The 17,471-nt window shown below is 39.0% G+C and overlaps 1 protein-coding gene across 7 annotated transcripts in view; it reads right to left on the bottom strand.

Moving 5' to 3' along the window:
* Positions 1–17,471, bottom strand: part of LRCH1 (leucine rich repeats and calponin homology domain containing 1) — a 200,618-nt gene that overhangs the window by 61,540 nt on the left and 121,607 nt on the right. For 3 of the 7 annotated variants that reach the window (XM_054446068.2, XM_054446066.2, XM_054446064.2), the window contains exons 4-7: positions 10,311–10,416; positions 6,127–6,263; positions 4,193–4,320; positions 2,975–3,038 (exon numbers count right to left, since the gene is read on the bottom strand). The exons of 2 other annotated variants lie outside the window; for them this stretch is intronic. In XM_054446068.2, the coding sequence (XP_054302043.2) occupies positions 2,975–3,038; positions 4,193–4,320; positions 6,127–6,263; positions 10,311–10,416 (435 nt within the window). Of the gene's footprint in view, positions 1–2,968; positions 3,039–4,192; positions 4,321–6,126; positions 6,264–10,310; positions 10,417–17,471 lie in introns of all 7 variants that reach the window. 2 more of the 7 variants (XM_054446067.2, XM_063650845.1) reach the window with 1 other exon arrangement.

Below are 17,471 nucleotides of genomic sequence, written 5' to 3'. Positions count from 1 at the left end.
CAGTTTGGATGTATGTCCCCTCCAAATCTCATGCTGAAATGTAATCCCCAATGTTGGAGGTGGGGCCTGGTGGAAGGTATTTGGGTATTGGGGCCTATGGAGTTCTTGCTATGCGTTCATGTGAAATCTGGTTGTTTAAAAGTACATGGCACTGGCCAGGCGCGGTGGCTCACGCCTGTAATCCCAGCACTTTGGGAGGCTGAGGAGGGTGGATCACAAGGTCAAGAGATCGAGACCATCCTGGCCAACATGGTGAAACACTATCTCTACTAAAAGTACAAAAATTAGCTGGGCGTGGTGGCACACACCTATAGTCCTAGCTACTCAGGAGACTGAGGCAGGAGAATTGCTTGAACCCGGGAGGCAGAGGTTGCAGTGAGCCAAGATCGCGCCACTGCACTCCAGCCTGGCAAGAGAGTAAGACTCCGTCTTAAAAAAACAAAAAAATGTGCATGGCACCTCCTCCATTGCTCTCCCCCAGCCTAGTTGCTTTCTTGCTCCGGCTGTCACCATGTGACAGGAGGCACTCCCTTCACCTTCAACCCTGAGGCCCTTGCCAGAAACAGTTGCTGGTCACATGCTCTGTGTACAGCCTGCAGAACTGTGAGCCAATTAAACCTCTTTTACTTTATAAATTACCGACCCTCGGGTATTTCTTTATAGCAACACAAGAATGAACTAATACAGGTGCCTGTTTTGTTTCTCTATTTTAGGCTGAGGAAGCTGCATCACATATATAAAAGTGCTAAACAACTGTAGTAGTTAAGAAGAACTGCTCTGTGTGATTTTTGGAATAAAGCTTTGGCTTAATAATTGGATTAGTTCTCTCTGAGGGTTCCCTTTCCCACAGTAGCTGATGATGACGTTTATTCAGAAAACCTATGATTCTGAAATACGGAGGCTGCTTTATTTTCCTATGTCTCCATTTTACTGTTGCTATTTAGGGAATAGCTTTCCAAATCTCAAAAATCAGGAACCTCCACAAAACACATTTCAGGAGATTGTGGCTTGCTCCTAGATTCTTGAGGTATGATTTTCAGAGTCTGTCCTTGTTTACTTTTGGACATATGCACAGATTGTTTAGAAACTGGAAAAAATTAGGCATGCATTTCATTCATTCAACAAATATTCATAGAGCTCCACACTTCCCTGTTTATCTTGATAAAAAGATGTTTTCAATCTCTCAGTGACAAATGCTAAATCAATCAATGGCAGCAGCCAAAGAAAAAGAATGAGGTGTGATCCCTGAACCCCACAATGTGATCTAAATGGGAAGTAAGATCACCTGACCATAGATGGTAAAATCTTTGCCAAACCAAGTGAAAATAGGAAGCTATGTAAGATAATTCAGAACACTTATCATTCTAAAAAATAAATTTCTTGGAGGTATACTTAGGAAAGGAGGCTGTAATATAAGACAAGGAAAGGCTAATGGCAAGATGTGTGCATTTTATTCTGTTGAATATAATCTTTTCTGTATTCCCTTCTCTTTCTACCCACCTCTCATCTTAAAAATTTAGCAAAATTCCAAAGATATGCATCTAATTAAAAGGCACAGAATAAATCCTTGGGCTCCTTTTAGAATGATATTAGCATCCTACTTATGCTTAAGTGAGAACAAAAGGATAATGAAGTACTTTATGTAATGTTTTATTAATGAGTTTAATTAGCCTTAGAAGAGAGATAAAGCAGAGTCTGTTTAATTCAACAGAAAATATGCTTAGGGTGAGTAATTTCTGAAACAATGGTCCATTTGCGAGGATTTAGGAGTTGAAGAGGATGAATTAAAATACAACTAAAGCAATGTGTTTAGTATCCCCTCTCTCCCACTGAAGCACAGTAAACTATTAATGTGCCTTTCTATGGGTTATGTTCTTTTATTGACACTGGCCTTCTCTGCCTACTAACTCTTCTTCCTTTCAAAATGTTCTATCTTAGAAGGATTTTTAAAGATAAAGAATCCCACTTTTTAATATACTGCTATATAGAGTATTTTGTGAAAAATAAATTCAAATACCTTAGCTACCTATTAAAATTCAGACTTGAGGAGAATTGGAGAAAGGTTTTTTTCCTGGAGTCATACGTAGAAAAAATGTGAGTTTCTTTGATGGGGTAACTGGCCTATTAACTGCAATTTCAAAGAGTATTATAATGTTAACTTAGTAACTACAGAAAGTAACTTCCCTCAAAAAAAGAAGAGCACCTGATACTTTTCCTACCACTCCTTTCTAGATCCCTGAGGCCAAGAAGCTTCATCTAATGATACATTAGTGTTAGATTTTGGGGACTCTAATAGACTACATGTGAGATAATAAATCAGTTATCAAAGCATGATTTATAACCACTATAGGAAGCTCTAATGTGTGAGGCCTGTTACCTTACAAGTAACCAAACTTATATCCAATTAACTGAACAGAACAGAACACAATCTAAGAGTTTGAGGAAAACAAACATCGTTATAAATGCTACTCATAAATGCATTTATAACTACTCATAAATGCATACTCATAAATGCATTTCCTGTGGGTCAACTACTAAAATAAAATGTACAGTTGATTCTTAACATTTACGCATATGTATAACAACGTTTTTCTAAATTACTCTACTACTGAAAAATAAGCATATTTATAAAAGCGCTTCACGGGCACTTGCATACTACTTAGCCATTTTGTAATATTTATGGAGCACTCAATAATATTTTAGATAATGTGTAGGAGAGAAGAAGATACAGACTCTACTCTTGAGGCATTTACAAAATATTAAGGTATTAAAGATGCAGACAGAATAAGTAACAACAGCTAATATTTATATAACACTTTGAGGATTTCAAATCACATGAATATACAAATCACTTTTACGAATATCACATGAATATACAAATGAATCGATGCCCTTTAACAGAAAGGAATTCAATGAACACTGGTAGATATGTCTAGAAGCACAGAAGGAAAAGAATCTGATCACTAACTTGTACCTCGGTGGCAGATAATCGCTTATCTCCATTATCACTTCCAACTCCCGAATCAGAATCCTTCTTGCTGAGATAGATGCCATCAATATTGAATTCATTTAAAAAAGATTAAAATCACAAAGTTCACACCAAGAAACATCAATTTATATTCAATAATAATTTTGCTACGCAAATTTTTATTATTACCATAAGGCAACAAATCAGTCTAGTATTAAAGAATATTAAGACATGGACCTAATGAAAATCAGACAGTAGCACAGTCTAAACACAGGATAAGATACAATTCTTTGTGTTCAGGGTTTCATGGATTTATGCTCTAATCAAGTGGCTTGCTCTTAGATGTCAAGGTGCTTCTTAAAAATAGTTACCAATGTTCTTATTTTACTGCATCTAGCATATAAAAAATTAATAAACCACATAACTGCTTTTACCCCTTATGTTATGAAATGTGGTTACTTGCAATAATTCTGTAAATTTTTATCCAGGGATTAAGTACATAAAACAGTAGATACATAGTTTAAGCATTATATAAAAGTAACATTAGGGTAGTCCAAAATTTTAAATTTACTTATGTAGCAAAAAGTGAAGGAAAAGATTTCTGCAGCGAAGACTTCTTAAAAAGAACCTGCATTTCTATAACTGTGTTCAGTGTGGGAATGTTGTTTTTTGGAAGCTCAGGGCTTGATTTATGCCACAAGAAGCTCTAGGATGTGTGAAAGGGTTCTAACTTTTCCATTTGAAACAGGAAGTGGCGAAAAAACTACACATACTGCATTTTTAAAAGACCAAAAATAAAGCCTTCATTTTTTTCTTAACATTGTTCTGGAGGCATATTCAACATTAATAATTGCTAAAAAGGCATGTCTGGGCTCAATATAGTTATTTTGATAAGTAAAAAATATTCACATTTCTATTCTAGATCTTATTTATAAGTATACACACATTTACTCAGGAAGAACTGATTATTGATTAGGAGACAGATGATATTTGAGATATAACAAAATATTCTCAATAGCAGCAGTTTTTTCTTTTATATCCCAATAGTTTCTCAACTTCTTGTTTTAAATACGAATTAGGTGATTAAAGCAAACTGTTCTGTTTTGCTTTGTTTTCTGCAGATACCATGGTGACTTAAAACAAACAGATTTTGAAGTCAGCTACCTGGAGGGCCTCGGCCTAGGCAAATTTTAAACTGGGGCTTTGAATGAGGGCATGACTCACCCATCTTCCACGTGCTGGTGTAAATGTGGCCTCTCCATGGTGTGGAGATAAAGGGAGTCAGCTGTCTTAATCTGGCATGCTTGTATGCTCAGATACTTAAATATGTGAACTTTGCCCTTTGTACAAATCTATGAAGAAATTAATAGTAATCATATTCATTTTTCAATGACAAAACAAAATGTAAGTATCAAATCCTTACTCTGTATATTTCAATTTTCCCAATTTCATTTTAAGTAACACCCTACCAATGTACACTAAATCCGTCCTTTCCAAAACATGTAAGAATTTTGGGAATCATTCCCTCCAAATTCTACTTTGAATAGAAAATCATGCTTAAGCAATTTCCCATTTTTTCTTGTATTAAACTATAAAACTCTAACAAAAATGTATTCAAGTATATATAGTATAAAAAGTATAAACTCAGATGACCAGCCTGGTGAATTCCAGTTACAAAAGATGAGAAAAGCACAATTATTTTCGAGCCCCCAGAAAGCAATTCAGAGCCTAAAAATAATTGTAGATTTAAGAAGCTGTTAAATTATTTAAAAAGAAAATAAACTTCAAAATATTTACGTGGTTAAGCATCTGAAAGCATAGCACTTCATTTTTCTCTCACGCAGTTTAATATTTGAGCTGGAGACTTGTCTCTAAATAATCAATAACCATGTTTTAAAGGTGTTTAAATTCCATTTTCCAGCTAACATTCAAATAAGGAATATATGGCTGGGAGCAGTGGCTCACGCCTGTAATCCCAGCACCTTGGGAGGCCAAGGCAGGCGGATCCCTGGGGGTCAGGAATTTGAGAGCAGTCTGGCCAACATGGTGAAACCTCGTCTCTACTAAAAATACAAAAATTATCCAGGTGTGGTGGCAGGCACCTGTAGTCCCAGCTACTCAGGAGGCTGAGGCAGGAGAATCACTTGATCCTGGGAGGCAGAGGCTGCAGTGAGCCGAGATCGCACCTCTGCACTCCAGCCTGGGCGACAGAGCGAGACTCTGTCTCAAAAAAAAAAAAAATTCAATCAATATACTCCATGAAAAAAATTCAAATAAAATGATAAATAATAAGACATTTAATTCTGGAGTTGGAGTGATTAGCACAGTGAGCCACGTGCTGGTGAACAGATTTGATGCAGCAGAAGACAATTTATTGTTTCTCGCATTCACTCAAGGGTTCGCTGTGACTGTTTATAATCAAGTTTTATTCAGTATTATTCTCTTCAGCAGAGAATCAGAAAACTGGCCTTTGGAGAGTTGCTTAAGCACTATTGATAGCATTGGGAATCAGAAAACAATACCCCAAAATGAAGGCCTCAGAAGCAAAAGTTTTTCTCTGACCTCTCCTGCCCTCCTGCCTCTTGGTCCCATTCTCCCAAGGAAGGGAGCCTTACAAATTTGAATCCCTCTACCCCAAAGCTGGTCATAGAAACCAGAACCCCTTTAAAACCTCAAAATATTACTTGAACTTTCCCTGCGCGTTTCTGTGTAAAAACTGGCCATAAAGAAATTATCTGACCTCTCTTGTTTGACAGTAGGCCGTAAGACCCCCAATTCCAAAGAGGGTCCTGCCCCACACCCGGAAGGAATGATCCTCCGAGAGCCCAAGAAGAATCCAGACAGACAGGCCCTGCTGGGTTTCCTCACTCAGTCTATTAACATGAGATCATACTCTTTTTGTCCAATCATATTTCTACATGGCTGTCCATACTTTGTAAGCATAAAAATGGACAATTTCCCCTGTATCTTCAGGTCTTCACTCTGGAGGCTTCCACGTACATGTTAATAAATTTTGCATGCCTTTTCTCCAATTAATCTGCCGCTTGCCAGTGATTAGTGATTTTCAGCAAACTTTCAGAGGGTGAAGGGGAAATTTTCCCCTGGCTCCTAAAACAGCACATCCCATGGGGCACTGGCTTTGCTGCAAGACCCCTCACCTGTGCTGGAGGAGACTGCAGAGGGTTATTCTCAAGTAGTAACACTTGCAGCTGCTTCATCTCTCTAAAACAAATTGGAATCACGAGCACTTTGTTGCAGGAAAAGTCAAACTTTACCAAGGGAAGATCTACTAGTTCTAAAATAATAGAAAAAAGAAAAAAAGAAAGAAAAAACCTTAGAAAGCAATAAGATTAAATGGCTAATCATTCAAAAATTAATGTTCTGCTTTTCAGGAAAAATACAATTGAGTATAATCAAAGGCAAGTTGTACATTAGGAATACATGGTGTGTGTACATAACATTTTACCAAAAGAGGGAAAATCTTTCATTGCGTGCCCCAAAGTTTTAAATTGTTGTTAGTTCTGATAAAAACTAGAAACACTTGACATTTACAATATCTATTGTTTAAAAATACTTTTTTTTTCAGCAAAAGAATCACGCAGGCCATATCACACAGGACATGTTTATGTTTTAACTTCAAACTGTTTCCCAGTAGCGTTCGCTAGCCCATGAGTAATACGTTAATTACATAATATTCTTATCTAATCAATGTATCTTGGCTGGCATTATCCCAGAACTAGCTACACTAAATATATTCATGAGTTTTTCAACTGCACTAAAAAAAATAAATGTTATCCAATTCAGAATTTTCCGACAGGCCCTGTAATTCTGGTATGATGAGACTTTATTCTACAGCTTTTAAAAAATCTTCTGTAGCTCCACTCAGAAGACAGAACATTACATTTAGCTTAAAATCCCCACCCAGTGGCACAGTAAACACTCAGTAATTTCAAGCATTCAAAACGACACTGGCAGCTGCTAGGAATAAAGTCAAATGTATTCCATAGAGCAGAGAGGCTGGGCCACGCCAGACATCTAGGGTGATGCAGGCAAGCCACTGAAATCTCTGTGTGAGGGGCTATGAAGGGTTCACTCCAGAACGAGGCCTCGGAACTTTTGTTATAGGATCTGTTAAGGGATGGAATATTGTGCTTTAAAACACTCAAGGAGTTCTAAAGTGGACGAAGGGCAAGAATTAGACAAAGAAGAGTAACTGAAGACACTGACCTGGAGTAAAAATTCACACTATTTCTCCTCCACCTCTACACTGCTCTTCAATCTTCACTTTACTCAGCTACGTTATGTCAAATTCCAGCAGGAAAAGATTCTAGTAACCAGTACCTCTCTCAGAATTCAAGGCACTCTGGGAATGTAAGGGACTGTATTTTTTAAATTGCCCTGAGTTCATTGCTCAACCCAGCTTGTCTCCCCTCTGGCAGGATGAGGGATTGACCTCAGGCCACACTAGTCCTGGAGGACCCTGGAATCATGAAAGTGAAACAATAGGAAAAGCAAGATCCCCTTTCACCTCACAGCTTGTTTGTAAGATGGTTAAAAATTATGAAGATTCCATGATAAGAGGAACACCTCCTAGCTGTTACCCCTAGCAATATCAACCTATCTCTGAGATGGTTAACTAAAGTTAAGTTAGCAAATCACTGGAAAAATTTAACTGGACTCTGGATCTTTAGCAATTCTTTGCCACTTAAAATGAAGACTTCAAAGCAAGACTAGAGGGCTAAGTTCATGGAAAACATAGCAGGAGAAAACTTACAGGTAAATAAAATAAGTAAAGGTTTTATAATGACATTTTCTAGTTCCAGTTTGGAACACAATTGCCATCATAGTTCAGGAAAACAAGAACCAGACAGTTTCACAACAATAAAATGAAGGAGAAAATGATAATTTTGCAATGCCAGCCCAGGAAAGGTAAAAAAAAGTGGAGTAGAAAAAGGGAATAAGAAAAAAAAGAAGCAGAAGAACAAATCCCACTCTCTCTCCCCACTGCTAAGAGAGGCAATGAATGGCTATTTTAATCCACTGTTCATTCTAGTCCTAGAAAGAATAAAATATGGTCTTCTTATTGCAGTTGTTGTAGTAAAACCACCACAAAATTGATATGAGCAATTAGACCACAATTTTGGTGTTTTTTTTTTTTCATCCTCAGATTGAAAGTGTACGAGGAGGGGTATCCAAAGAGGAAAAACATATAAGTAAATAGGGAAAGTCTTTACAGTCACTGACTGAAAGTATTTTCAATGGTCTTTTGTCAATAGAGTTCTCCAGAGGGAAGCAAAAAGGAACTTGATATTGAGGAAGTTATTTTTTTAAAAAATTTCCAGTAAACTGAAGCTAAAAGCTTTGAGTATATTTTTAAAATATCAAAACTGAGAAAACATAATTATGGAATAACTGATCTTGTTAAGGGAAAGGAACGCTTTTAAGGTAAGAAAATGAGGAACCAGAGAGAGACAAAAATCTAGATTTTGTGAATATATTTTCCACGTTTCCAAACTATGACAGGCAACTGCAAAATGATCAAATTAATTTTTCCGTTTGAAAATCAGAGTTCAATTATTTATGACATTTTCACAATGATTAACATGAGAGCTTAAGTTTAAATGAAAGTTTTCTTTAACTCATAAAAGGTTGTATGCATATAAATTTGCTGTTAATAAGCTTTCCTTTTGTGCTTGCTTAAACCAAATACAAATTTTGTATATCCAAAAAATGAGATTGTACAAGGACAAAATGAAAAATCAATCAATATTTTTAAACCAAGTCATCTCAAGTACTGAAGTAAAAAATGTTGAGTTTCTAATTCTGCTTCTCTAAAATGCTAGTCAGTATGAGAAACGTGAAAGATGGCAAGCAGACTTGAACCTCCCATCTATAAAGCACATTACCTTTTGCAAAGTTCTTTCCCTTTCATGAGCTCCATTTTCTTGCCTTATTATGAAGCATTCCAAGCCAAAGATCAAGATGCAGAGACAGGATAATTAAAATCAGGCATCCATAAATTGTTCCATTAATGTCAGATTAACCAAATGCTGACTGTTTCCAAATACTACAGGGTTTTGCTTTGAGAAATATTTTTAAATATATGTTTGAAATCGGTCATGTCTAGAGACTTTAAACAAAAACAGTGGAAATCAATGTGATCTCTGAAAACCAGAGTATGCTTTGGAGAAAGCATTCAGGGTTCCAAGACTCATCCGTTCATTCCTGATCCAGGTGCAAACCCAAACACCAAATGCAGATCCACTATCCCCTATGAGGCTGCTTTCATGCTCTAAATGGTATGCAGTTTCTGAATAAATACATATATCTTCCTTGAACTCAACACACTACTGAACAGACATACTACGGAAGCCCATGGCTGCAAAGCAGGGCTGTCTGAGGTCTTGGCATTCATGCTGGGTGGTGGGAGCCACGTCTCAATGCTGAGGTTCTGCTGCCACCACTGGTGAAACTTACCAAGACCACCAGTGAGACAGTCCGAGTATCACTCCAGCAGAGGCAGCACCCTCACCTCAGAGCAGATTCTAGACACTGGGAGTTCCCAACCAGTGCTCCCAGATTCCCAAGGCTAGAAATCCTGACAGACAGGATCTGTAGAACAAAGTATGTCCCCAAAATTTCACGTTCCAAAACGTCACATACCCATACCCAAAACAATTCATGTCACCCCCTGTGACGGGCTGGCTTGAGTCCTTCCAAAATTCATATATTGAAGTCCTAACCTCTATTACCTCAGAATGTGACTGTATTTGGAAATAGGGTCTTTGAAAGGGTAATTAAGTTAATTAAAATGAGGTCATGAGGGCAGCTCTAATCCTTGGTGTCCTTGTAAGAAGAGGAGATTAGGACACAGACATGCGCAGAGGGGAGATGACGAGAAGACCCGGGGAGGAGAAGATGCTACCCACAAGCCAAGCTGAGAGGCCTCAGAGGGAAGCAACCCTGCTGGCACCTTGATCCTAGACATCCAGCCTCCAAAATTGTGAGAAGATGAAGTTCTGTTATTTAAGCCACCCCATCTGTGGTTCTTTGTCATAGTAGCCCCAGCAAACCAATACACCCACGTCCACCCCCATGCCCCACGGCATTACCTAGGGGAATGATTTTGTTGCTGTAGCCCTTGACTAAAATCACAGCCTGAACATCACTTTTTTGTTATCTGTATGTGAAATTCAAATCCTAATTATTAAGTAGTAGGCACACGCACACACACACACACACACACACACACAAAGATCCAACCTCTTCACAAAATAAACCCCCCAAAACATAAAATAATGCAAGTCTCCCATTTTCTTCATTTTCCCTCTTTCTTTTTTACCTTGTGGTAAAACTTTAAGGTAATTTCTTCTGACATTTAGTTCTCGTAGAGATTTCAACTGACCTATCTGCTGGGGCAACGCTGTGATCTCGTTGCAGCTGACATCCTGTATCAAAAGCAGAGAGAGAAATAATAAACATCTTTTTCCAGGAAATCAAGCATTTCATGTGAAATCTCCTTAAGGAATTTAAATATTTGGACAACTACATAGGTACACTTTTATATTCATCTCCAGGTCCCTAGCATTAAGACTCAGCACAGAGAAGAGAAAGCTGAACGTTTTAAACTCCCTCAGAGGAGAGAAAAATGGAGAAAGGGTGGACATTAGTAGCATTCAGCAGCTGCTTCACCAGCCTCTGGCCTGCCACTTTGATATGCTTCGATTTTACTGAATTCTCACAACAAACCCACTGGGCAATATTACTAGCCTAATATTTACAAATCAAAAAGTGGGGCTCAGAAAAGTTTAGCCAGTCGCCCAAAGCATGCAAGTGCCAGAGTTAACACTAGAAATGAATTACCACCTCACCGTTTAGCCACTATCCCATTGTGCCCCTAAATAGAAGACTACAATGCATCTTATTTTACCAAACTCTCACATTTTGCAGTGAAAAACTAGAATATTAATGCACTGTTTGGAGGCACTATTTATTTAAAATGGAGTTCTTCACCACAGGCTAGAAACCTTACAGCTGACCACCTTGCCATACACTTCACAAGCAATTCTTGTCTTCTTTGCTTTAAGAAGCAAATACTCAATTAAGCCTTGATTGGAACCCCCTCTTGACACATGCGAAATGGAGGCCTTGACATTTATAATCTTCTATATCCTTAGGATCTCCCCGAATTCCACTCTTCCTCTTGGCTCTGGGAGCCGTGCTGGGCTCTTCACTCCCCCACCCACCCCCAGCTACACCTACAGTGTAGACCAGTGCTCTCTCTTAGCTAGGTGCTATCATGATCTCCTGACTGGTTTCCATACCTCAGTCTCCATCTCGGATGCATCCTTCACAGAGCGGCCAGAGTGCAAATGCCATCATGCTGTTCACCAGCTTAAACACTCGCAGAGGCTTCTCAACAACTATAAAGTCCAAACTGGGCAGTAAGGCCAGTATCTATGATGAGGTCTGTCCATTTCTCCAGCACCATTTCTCTGAATGTCCCTCCTCACAACCTACACTCCAGCCATGTTACTGCTTCTGGCAGTTTTCAGTATTTCATAATTCCCAAACTTGTTCATGCTCCTTCCCTGCCCGATATGCCAGTCCCCAATATTGTCCTCTTGTCCCACTGACTCATTTTTAAAGACTTAATTCAAGCCTCAACCTCTTTCGTGGAATCTTTCACGAGGCTTCCCCCACCTCTCCCACTCTGATCTAATGCCCAGGGAGACTGACCACTTCTTCCTGTGTAGTCCTTTAGATAGCATGTCACTGTAAGTCATTTGCTCATGGGTTTACATTCCCCTTTAAACCTATGAGCTTCTGGGTGGGAGGGACCATGTCTTATTCATTCCATCCTCCCAGTGCCAGGTGGAGTGCCAAGTATAAAGTAAGGGATCAATAAACGTTGGATCAAACTTCTAAAATCCACTACAGTGACACTCCATAATACTGCGGCTCCTTCTGTCTCCAGGACCCCAGGACCCAGGATGCTCAACATACACACTAAATCCCATGCAGGTCCCACTTGGCATCACAGAACTAAAGATACCAATGATTCCAGTGAGATCAAGGCCTTAAATATCCCGCTTTACTTTTGAACCTGGAAAAGCTCTCCCCTTTCACCATAGAAAGCAGCAAAGCCTCATTTCAGAAATCTGTTTCACTTTCATTCAAATAAGATGTCATTGACCAATCCAGTGAACACCCCCAGGCTCCACATTTAGACCAGGCTGTACACAACACAGCTGATCCCTGCCCTCTAACCTGGTCTCATCTAAAAGGCTTCAGGTGATCTATCAACCCGTCCTCATCATGACAGTGCTCAATGGATACCACCCGATGAAGAGGAACAGTATCACTCCTGCTAAAAAGGAATGAAGTTGTCCTCTATAAAGGCTGAGTGTGCACAGTGCAGATACCTCCCCAAGCTTCTCTGTACAGCAGTCTGATGGGGGAGGTGGGGTGACACGGGCTGAGAGCACCGGGTGTTCAGCGGCATCACCCCCAAATGCGGTTGCTGTATCCCTCCTGGCCCAGAAAAGTCACACACAAGTTTGAGAAAAACACTTCTAGTGTTTAAAACAAAAACAGAAACAAACTCCACAAGCACATCTGCAGAGACAAAAACGTCGAAGGAAGTAATTACAGAATTAGGAGGTCCAGAGATCATGTTCAGTCACTCTCAGCCCCTCACTGAGTCAGTAAATTGCCCTGCCTTTCTGAATGTATTTCCACATGGGAGAAGAGAACAGTGAAATGCCATCTTTTCCCAATTACGGGGGCCTTTGCTCAGTCACAAGAGCCAACAATCAAATCCTTTCAATGAAAGCTTTCTTTGCCTTAACTAAGTTACAAATAAGCAAAAGGTGCCATTCCATCCTATTTTAAAAGAGTCCTCACACAAATACCACACAGGTGAGTCCTAGAAATGCAGGAAATCAAATCCTTCTATGGAACTCATGACCAGATACAGTCACTTTGGTGATGTTGTTGGCAGGAGAAGTGGGCGTGCTTGTGGGGAAGAATTAGAAGGAATTATTTTCCATCTCTAGAGAAAATGGACATTATTGGCATCTAAAACAAGTTTTTTTAAGTCTTGTGAGTGACAGCACGAGAAAAATCCTTATACAAATTATGGAAATCACAGATTTTCAATATGAAACTGACAATTTCCAGAAGCTTCAAAGACATAATATTTTTCAAATCTTTCTCTTAATAAATAAGGAAGGAGGAGAGGAAAGCAAAAAGATAACAGATATATTTAGGTAGCACGTTATTCACAGCATGAGATGAAACTAAGCCTTATTCCATTTTTTAGTGTGAACTATACTCACCTTGCTCTTTGCTGGTCATGGTTGAGTTAGCTAGGAAATCAAAATATGCTGTTTCTCTAATCGTAAGGTGATTTTTTTTCCATTGTATGTTTCTAACATAATAGCCTTATTAAAAAAATCAACTCCCCCAGCGATATTTGAAAACTTATTTAGCAGTAGGGAAAATGGTCACTCAATTTACTTTAAAAAACTTCATGTAATGATAAATACAAGTTTTTTTCCTTCTGATTTAGAGGACAGGATATCTGTAGACAATTCAAAACACAAAGTCCAATTGTCCATTCACATTTTGGAGGGTATATGGTGAAGGTCAAATTATTTTAATAGTACTCTGCACTGTTGTCAATTACTTTCCACCCTGACAAATAATGGGGGGAAAATGCCCAAGCAGATTTAGCACATAAGATAACATTTCACTATTGTGTAATCAATATTGTAGAAATAGTGCAAAACTCTATTCCCACAAGGCATTGAATCTTGCCACGTTTTAAAGAGGTTATAAATTCATCACAAAAATAAAACCCCATGGGTCACTGTCTTAATTAACTGGGGGTTAGGGAGGAAGAAACAGGAGATAATAGTCTAGGTGTTTGGGGATAAAATATTTCCGTTTTGAAAATGTAAAAGCAATATTTCTAGAATGGCCTTGTTCTCTAGAACACTTTTGTTCAAATTCAGCCTAAGATAAGGTATGAATTTTACAGACTGATTTAAAGAAGATACGATTTAGGAAAATGAATGTAAATAAAAACAACACTAATGCCTCACACTTCGGCAATTAGTAAGAATTTATCAGCTTATAAATTCCATATTCAGTCACTTATTAAAATAGTCAAATGAATCCCTTCTGAATTTTCTATTAGCCCTAAGCTATGTCTTACAGAATGATTCCAAACTTCAGTGAAATCATAGCGCCCTATAGTTAGTACTATAATAACAAATACACAGGCAGATCAAAAAGAATCATGAGCATGTTATGTTTACTGAATTTATTCTTTTTGATACAGAAATGAATCTAATTATAGTAATATAAATACTCAAGCTTAAGTTTTTTATAGACCAGCCAGTCCAACTTTGTCATTTAGATAAAAAACAAAATAGAGAATTTGAACTGTGACTTAACACATACTTATTTTCCACTGGTCATCATGTTTTTAGGTAACCAAAAGAAAAACTTTAGAAATAGGATTCTCTCCTCATCACAATAAAAAGAGTCTCTAGAAGTATTAAAACCATGTTGGAGATTAATATATTTTTGTTACTAAGTGCTTGTTGCTAACTGACCTTCAGAATGCAAAAATAACAAGGATTTAAATTCGGAGAATAAATTCAGGGATTATTAAACTAGGTTATGCTCACTTTCAGAAAGTAATATTGTAAAAAAGACTAGAAGCTTTTTTTGTTTTGTTTTGTTTTGAGACTGTCTCGCTCTGTCGCCCAGACTGGGGTGTGATGTCGTGATCTTGGCTCACTGCAAACCTCTGCCTCCCGGGTTCAAGCGATTCTCCCGCCTCAGTCTCCCAGGTAGCTGAGATTACAGGTGTGTGCCACCACACCTGGCTAACTTTTATTTTTTATTTTTTTGATTTTTAGTAGAGACAGGGTTTCACCATGTTGGCCAGGCTGGTCTCGAACTCCTGACCTCAGGTGATCCACCTGCTTCGGCCTCCCAAAGTGCTGGGATTACAGGCGTGAGCCACCGTGCCCGGGTGACTAGAAGTATTTTTTTAAGGAATGATGTCTAGTGAAAACCAACACAGGCCGGGCACGATCTTTCATGCCTATAATCCCAGCACTTTGGAAGGCCAAGGTGGGCAGATTGCTTGAGCTCTGGAGTTTTAGACCAGCCTAGAGAACATAAGGAAACCCTGAATCTACAAAAAGACGTTAAAAAATTAGTCGGGCATGGTGGCATGCACCTGTGGTTTCAGCTACTCGGGAGGCTAAGGTGGGAGGATTGCTTGAGCCCGAGAGGTCAAGGCTGCAGTGAGCTGTGACCATGGCACTGCATTCCAGCCTGAGTGACAGAGTAAGACCCTGTCTCAAAACAAAAAGAAAAAAAAACAACAACATAAATACTGTGTCAAGATGATCTTGGTTACAGAATAGTTCCAGTAAGACCAGGCCACACACTGGAACTGCAGGTAGTATTTGTACACGTGACCTTGCTCTGATACTTAGGTTTTCAAAAACTTAGTATGGTAATACTGCTTGAGATGTATTTTTGTAAGAATCTAGCTCTCTATTTAATTGAATAAAATGCAAATGTTCTGACAGAAACTGCAAGCTACTAATAGTAGCCTCCTATCATGTAGCCATGCCCTTTTGTGGAAGTGCATTTTGTATGACTCAGTGTGTAACTTCAGGTAAATGTCTTACCCTTTCTGTGTCTCTATCAAAACAACAGGTAAGGATTAAATAATTCTAATTATCCTCCAATATGAGGAAAGTCCATTTGCTACATCAGAGATAATGAAATGATTTTGGTTGAAACACAGATATGTAACTAACTGGGAAATGTCAATTTTGATTTCTTAACAGCCAAAAACCCTCAATGCTTGTGGTCAGAACTCGCTGTCTTTCCCCCCACTCCTCCGAGAGGGAGTCTCTGTCGCCCAGGCTGGAGTGCGGTGGCGCAATCTCGGCTCGCTGCAACCTCCGCCTCTCGGGTTCAAGCGATTCTCCTCCCTCAGCCTGCTGTGTAGCTGGGATTACAGGTGCACGCCACCATGCCCGGCTAATTTTTGTATTTTTAGTAGAGACAGGGTTTCACCATGTTGGTCAGGCTGGTCTCGAACTCCTGACCTCGGCCTCCCAAAGTGCTGGGATTAGAGGCATGAGCCACCGCACCTGGCCAGAACTCGCTGTCTTAAAAAGAAAATACGTTCATTTAAACTTGAAACTTTCTCAAGAAAGCTCTCAGATGACAAATTATCACCTTTCAACACCAGTGTCTTTTTCCAGAGCAAAACTCTGTTGCACAGTTCTCCTAAGTTTACAAACACACGGCCTACCCCACTGCTCTTCAGAAGAAAGGCAGAAATGGAAGCACAGAGGGCCTTGAGCAAGCCCTGGGTTTCCAATCATCCCACAGAAACCAGAGGTTAGGAGGCGCCTCCAGAGACCATGAATGGACAAACAGCATGGTGAGCACGTGAATTTATGCCCCTGCTGTTATCTCCCTCAGAGACTGGAACGCTGCCCATGCAAATAAAGAAGACGGGATTTTCCTCAGCAGCTGCTCAATAATCAATCTTTGAATCCAAACTCTCCACACAACCAAACATTTCATGAAAAAAGAACAAAAAATAGCATATCCAATCAAGGCCAGGAAATGCACCTTCCAACTAGTCGTTACTTGAGCCAGGCCTTGTGAGCTTTTTGATTAGAAAAGCAGGTTTTAAATCAGTGATATTGTGTTCTCTTATGTGAAGGTAAGAGCTAGAAGACATGATTTTCACACACTGCATGACTTCAGAGAGGATAGAATTGAGAAAAAAACATCTCTGGACCACAGCATGTCAGTACAGGGAACCAACGAGAAAACTCTTAGATCTTTGGCAAATGCCCCATAAAAGGCTCTCAATTTTATTGTGTTCTAACAGTGTGTTTGTTTTTACAGCTGCCTGTTAATTATAACACATGGCATTTATACAGCATCTCTTAACAAATATACCTCATCCATCAGGCGTGGTTTAGCAGTAAAAGAACTATGTTTTCAATATGTTAACAAGGTTTTAATGAGTAAAATGAGATTTAGCCAACACAAATCTACAGATCCCTTCCCTGACTCTTGGTTCCACAGTAACAAAACATTAGCGAGACATTGACCATTTGTACCAAACCTTTTTTTTGGTAACATTTTCCTCCCACAACTTTAATGGAAAAACCACTAGGAGTTAAACCAGGGAACTCCAAAGAGAAAAATCACGGCCCCGTTCCATGAGGGGCTTACAGTTTAGGTGAAGAGACAGTGCTGTATTGTGATGAGGACGCTGATTAAAAAACCTGGTTTTGATTCCAGCTCTACCTCCTCATATCCTTGTGGCTTTGGCTAAGTAATTCTAAAATTGACACTTATTTGTAAAATATAAACATGATACCTACCTTGCTGGCTTATTTTCAAGACTATATGAAATAATACATGTATACCTAGCAGAGTA

The sequence above is a fragment of the Pongo pygmaeus genome, chromosome 14 (genome assembly GCF_028885625.2).
Source record: "Pongo pygmaeus isolate AG05252 chromosome 14, NHGRI_mPonPyg2-v2.0_pri, whole genome shotgun sequence".
In the NCBI taxonomy this organism is placed as follows: domain Eukaryota; kingdom Metazoa; phylum Chordata; class Mammalia; order Primates; family Hominidae; genus Pongo; species Pongo pygmaeus.
Note: the sequence above shows the minus strand (reverse complement) of the source record. Positions and strands in the feature narration are given on the sequence as shown.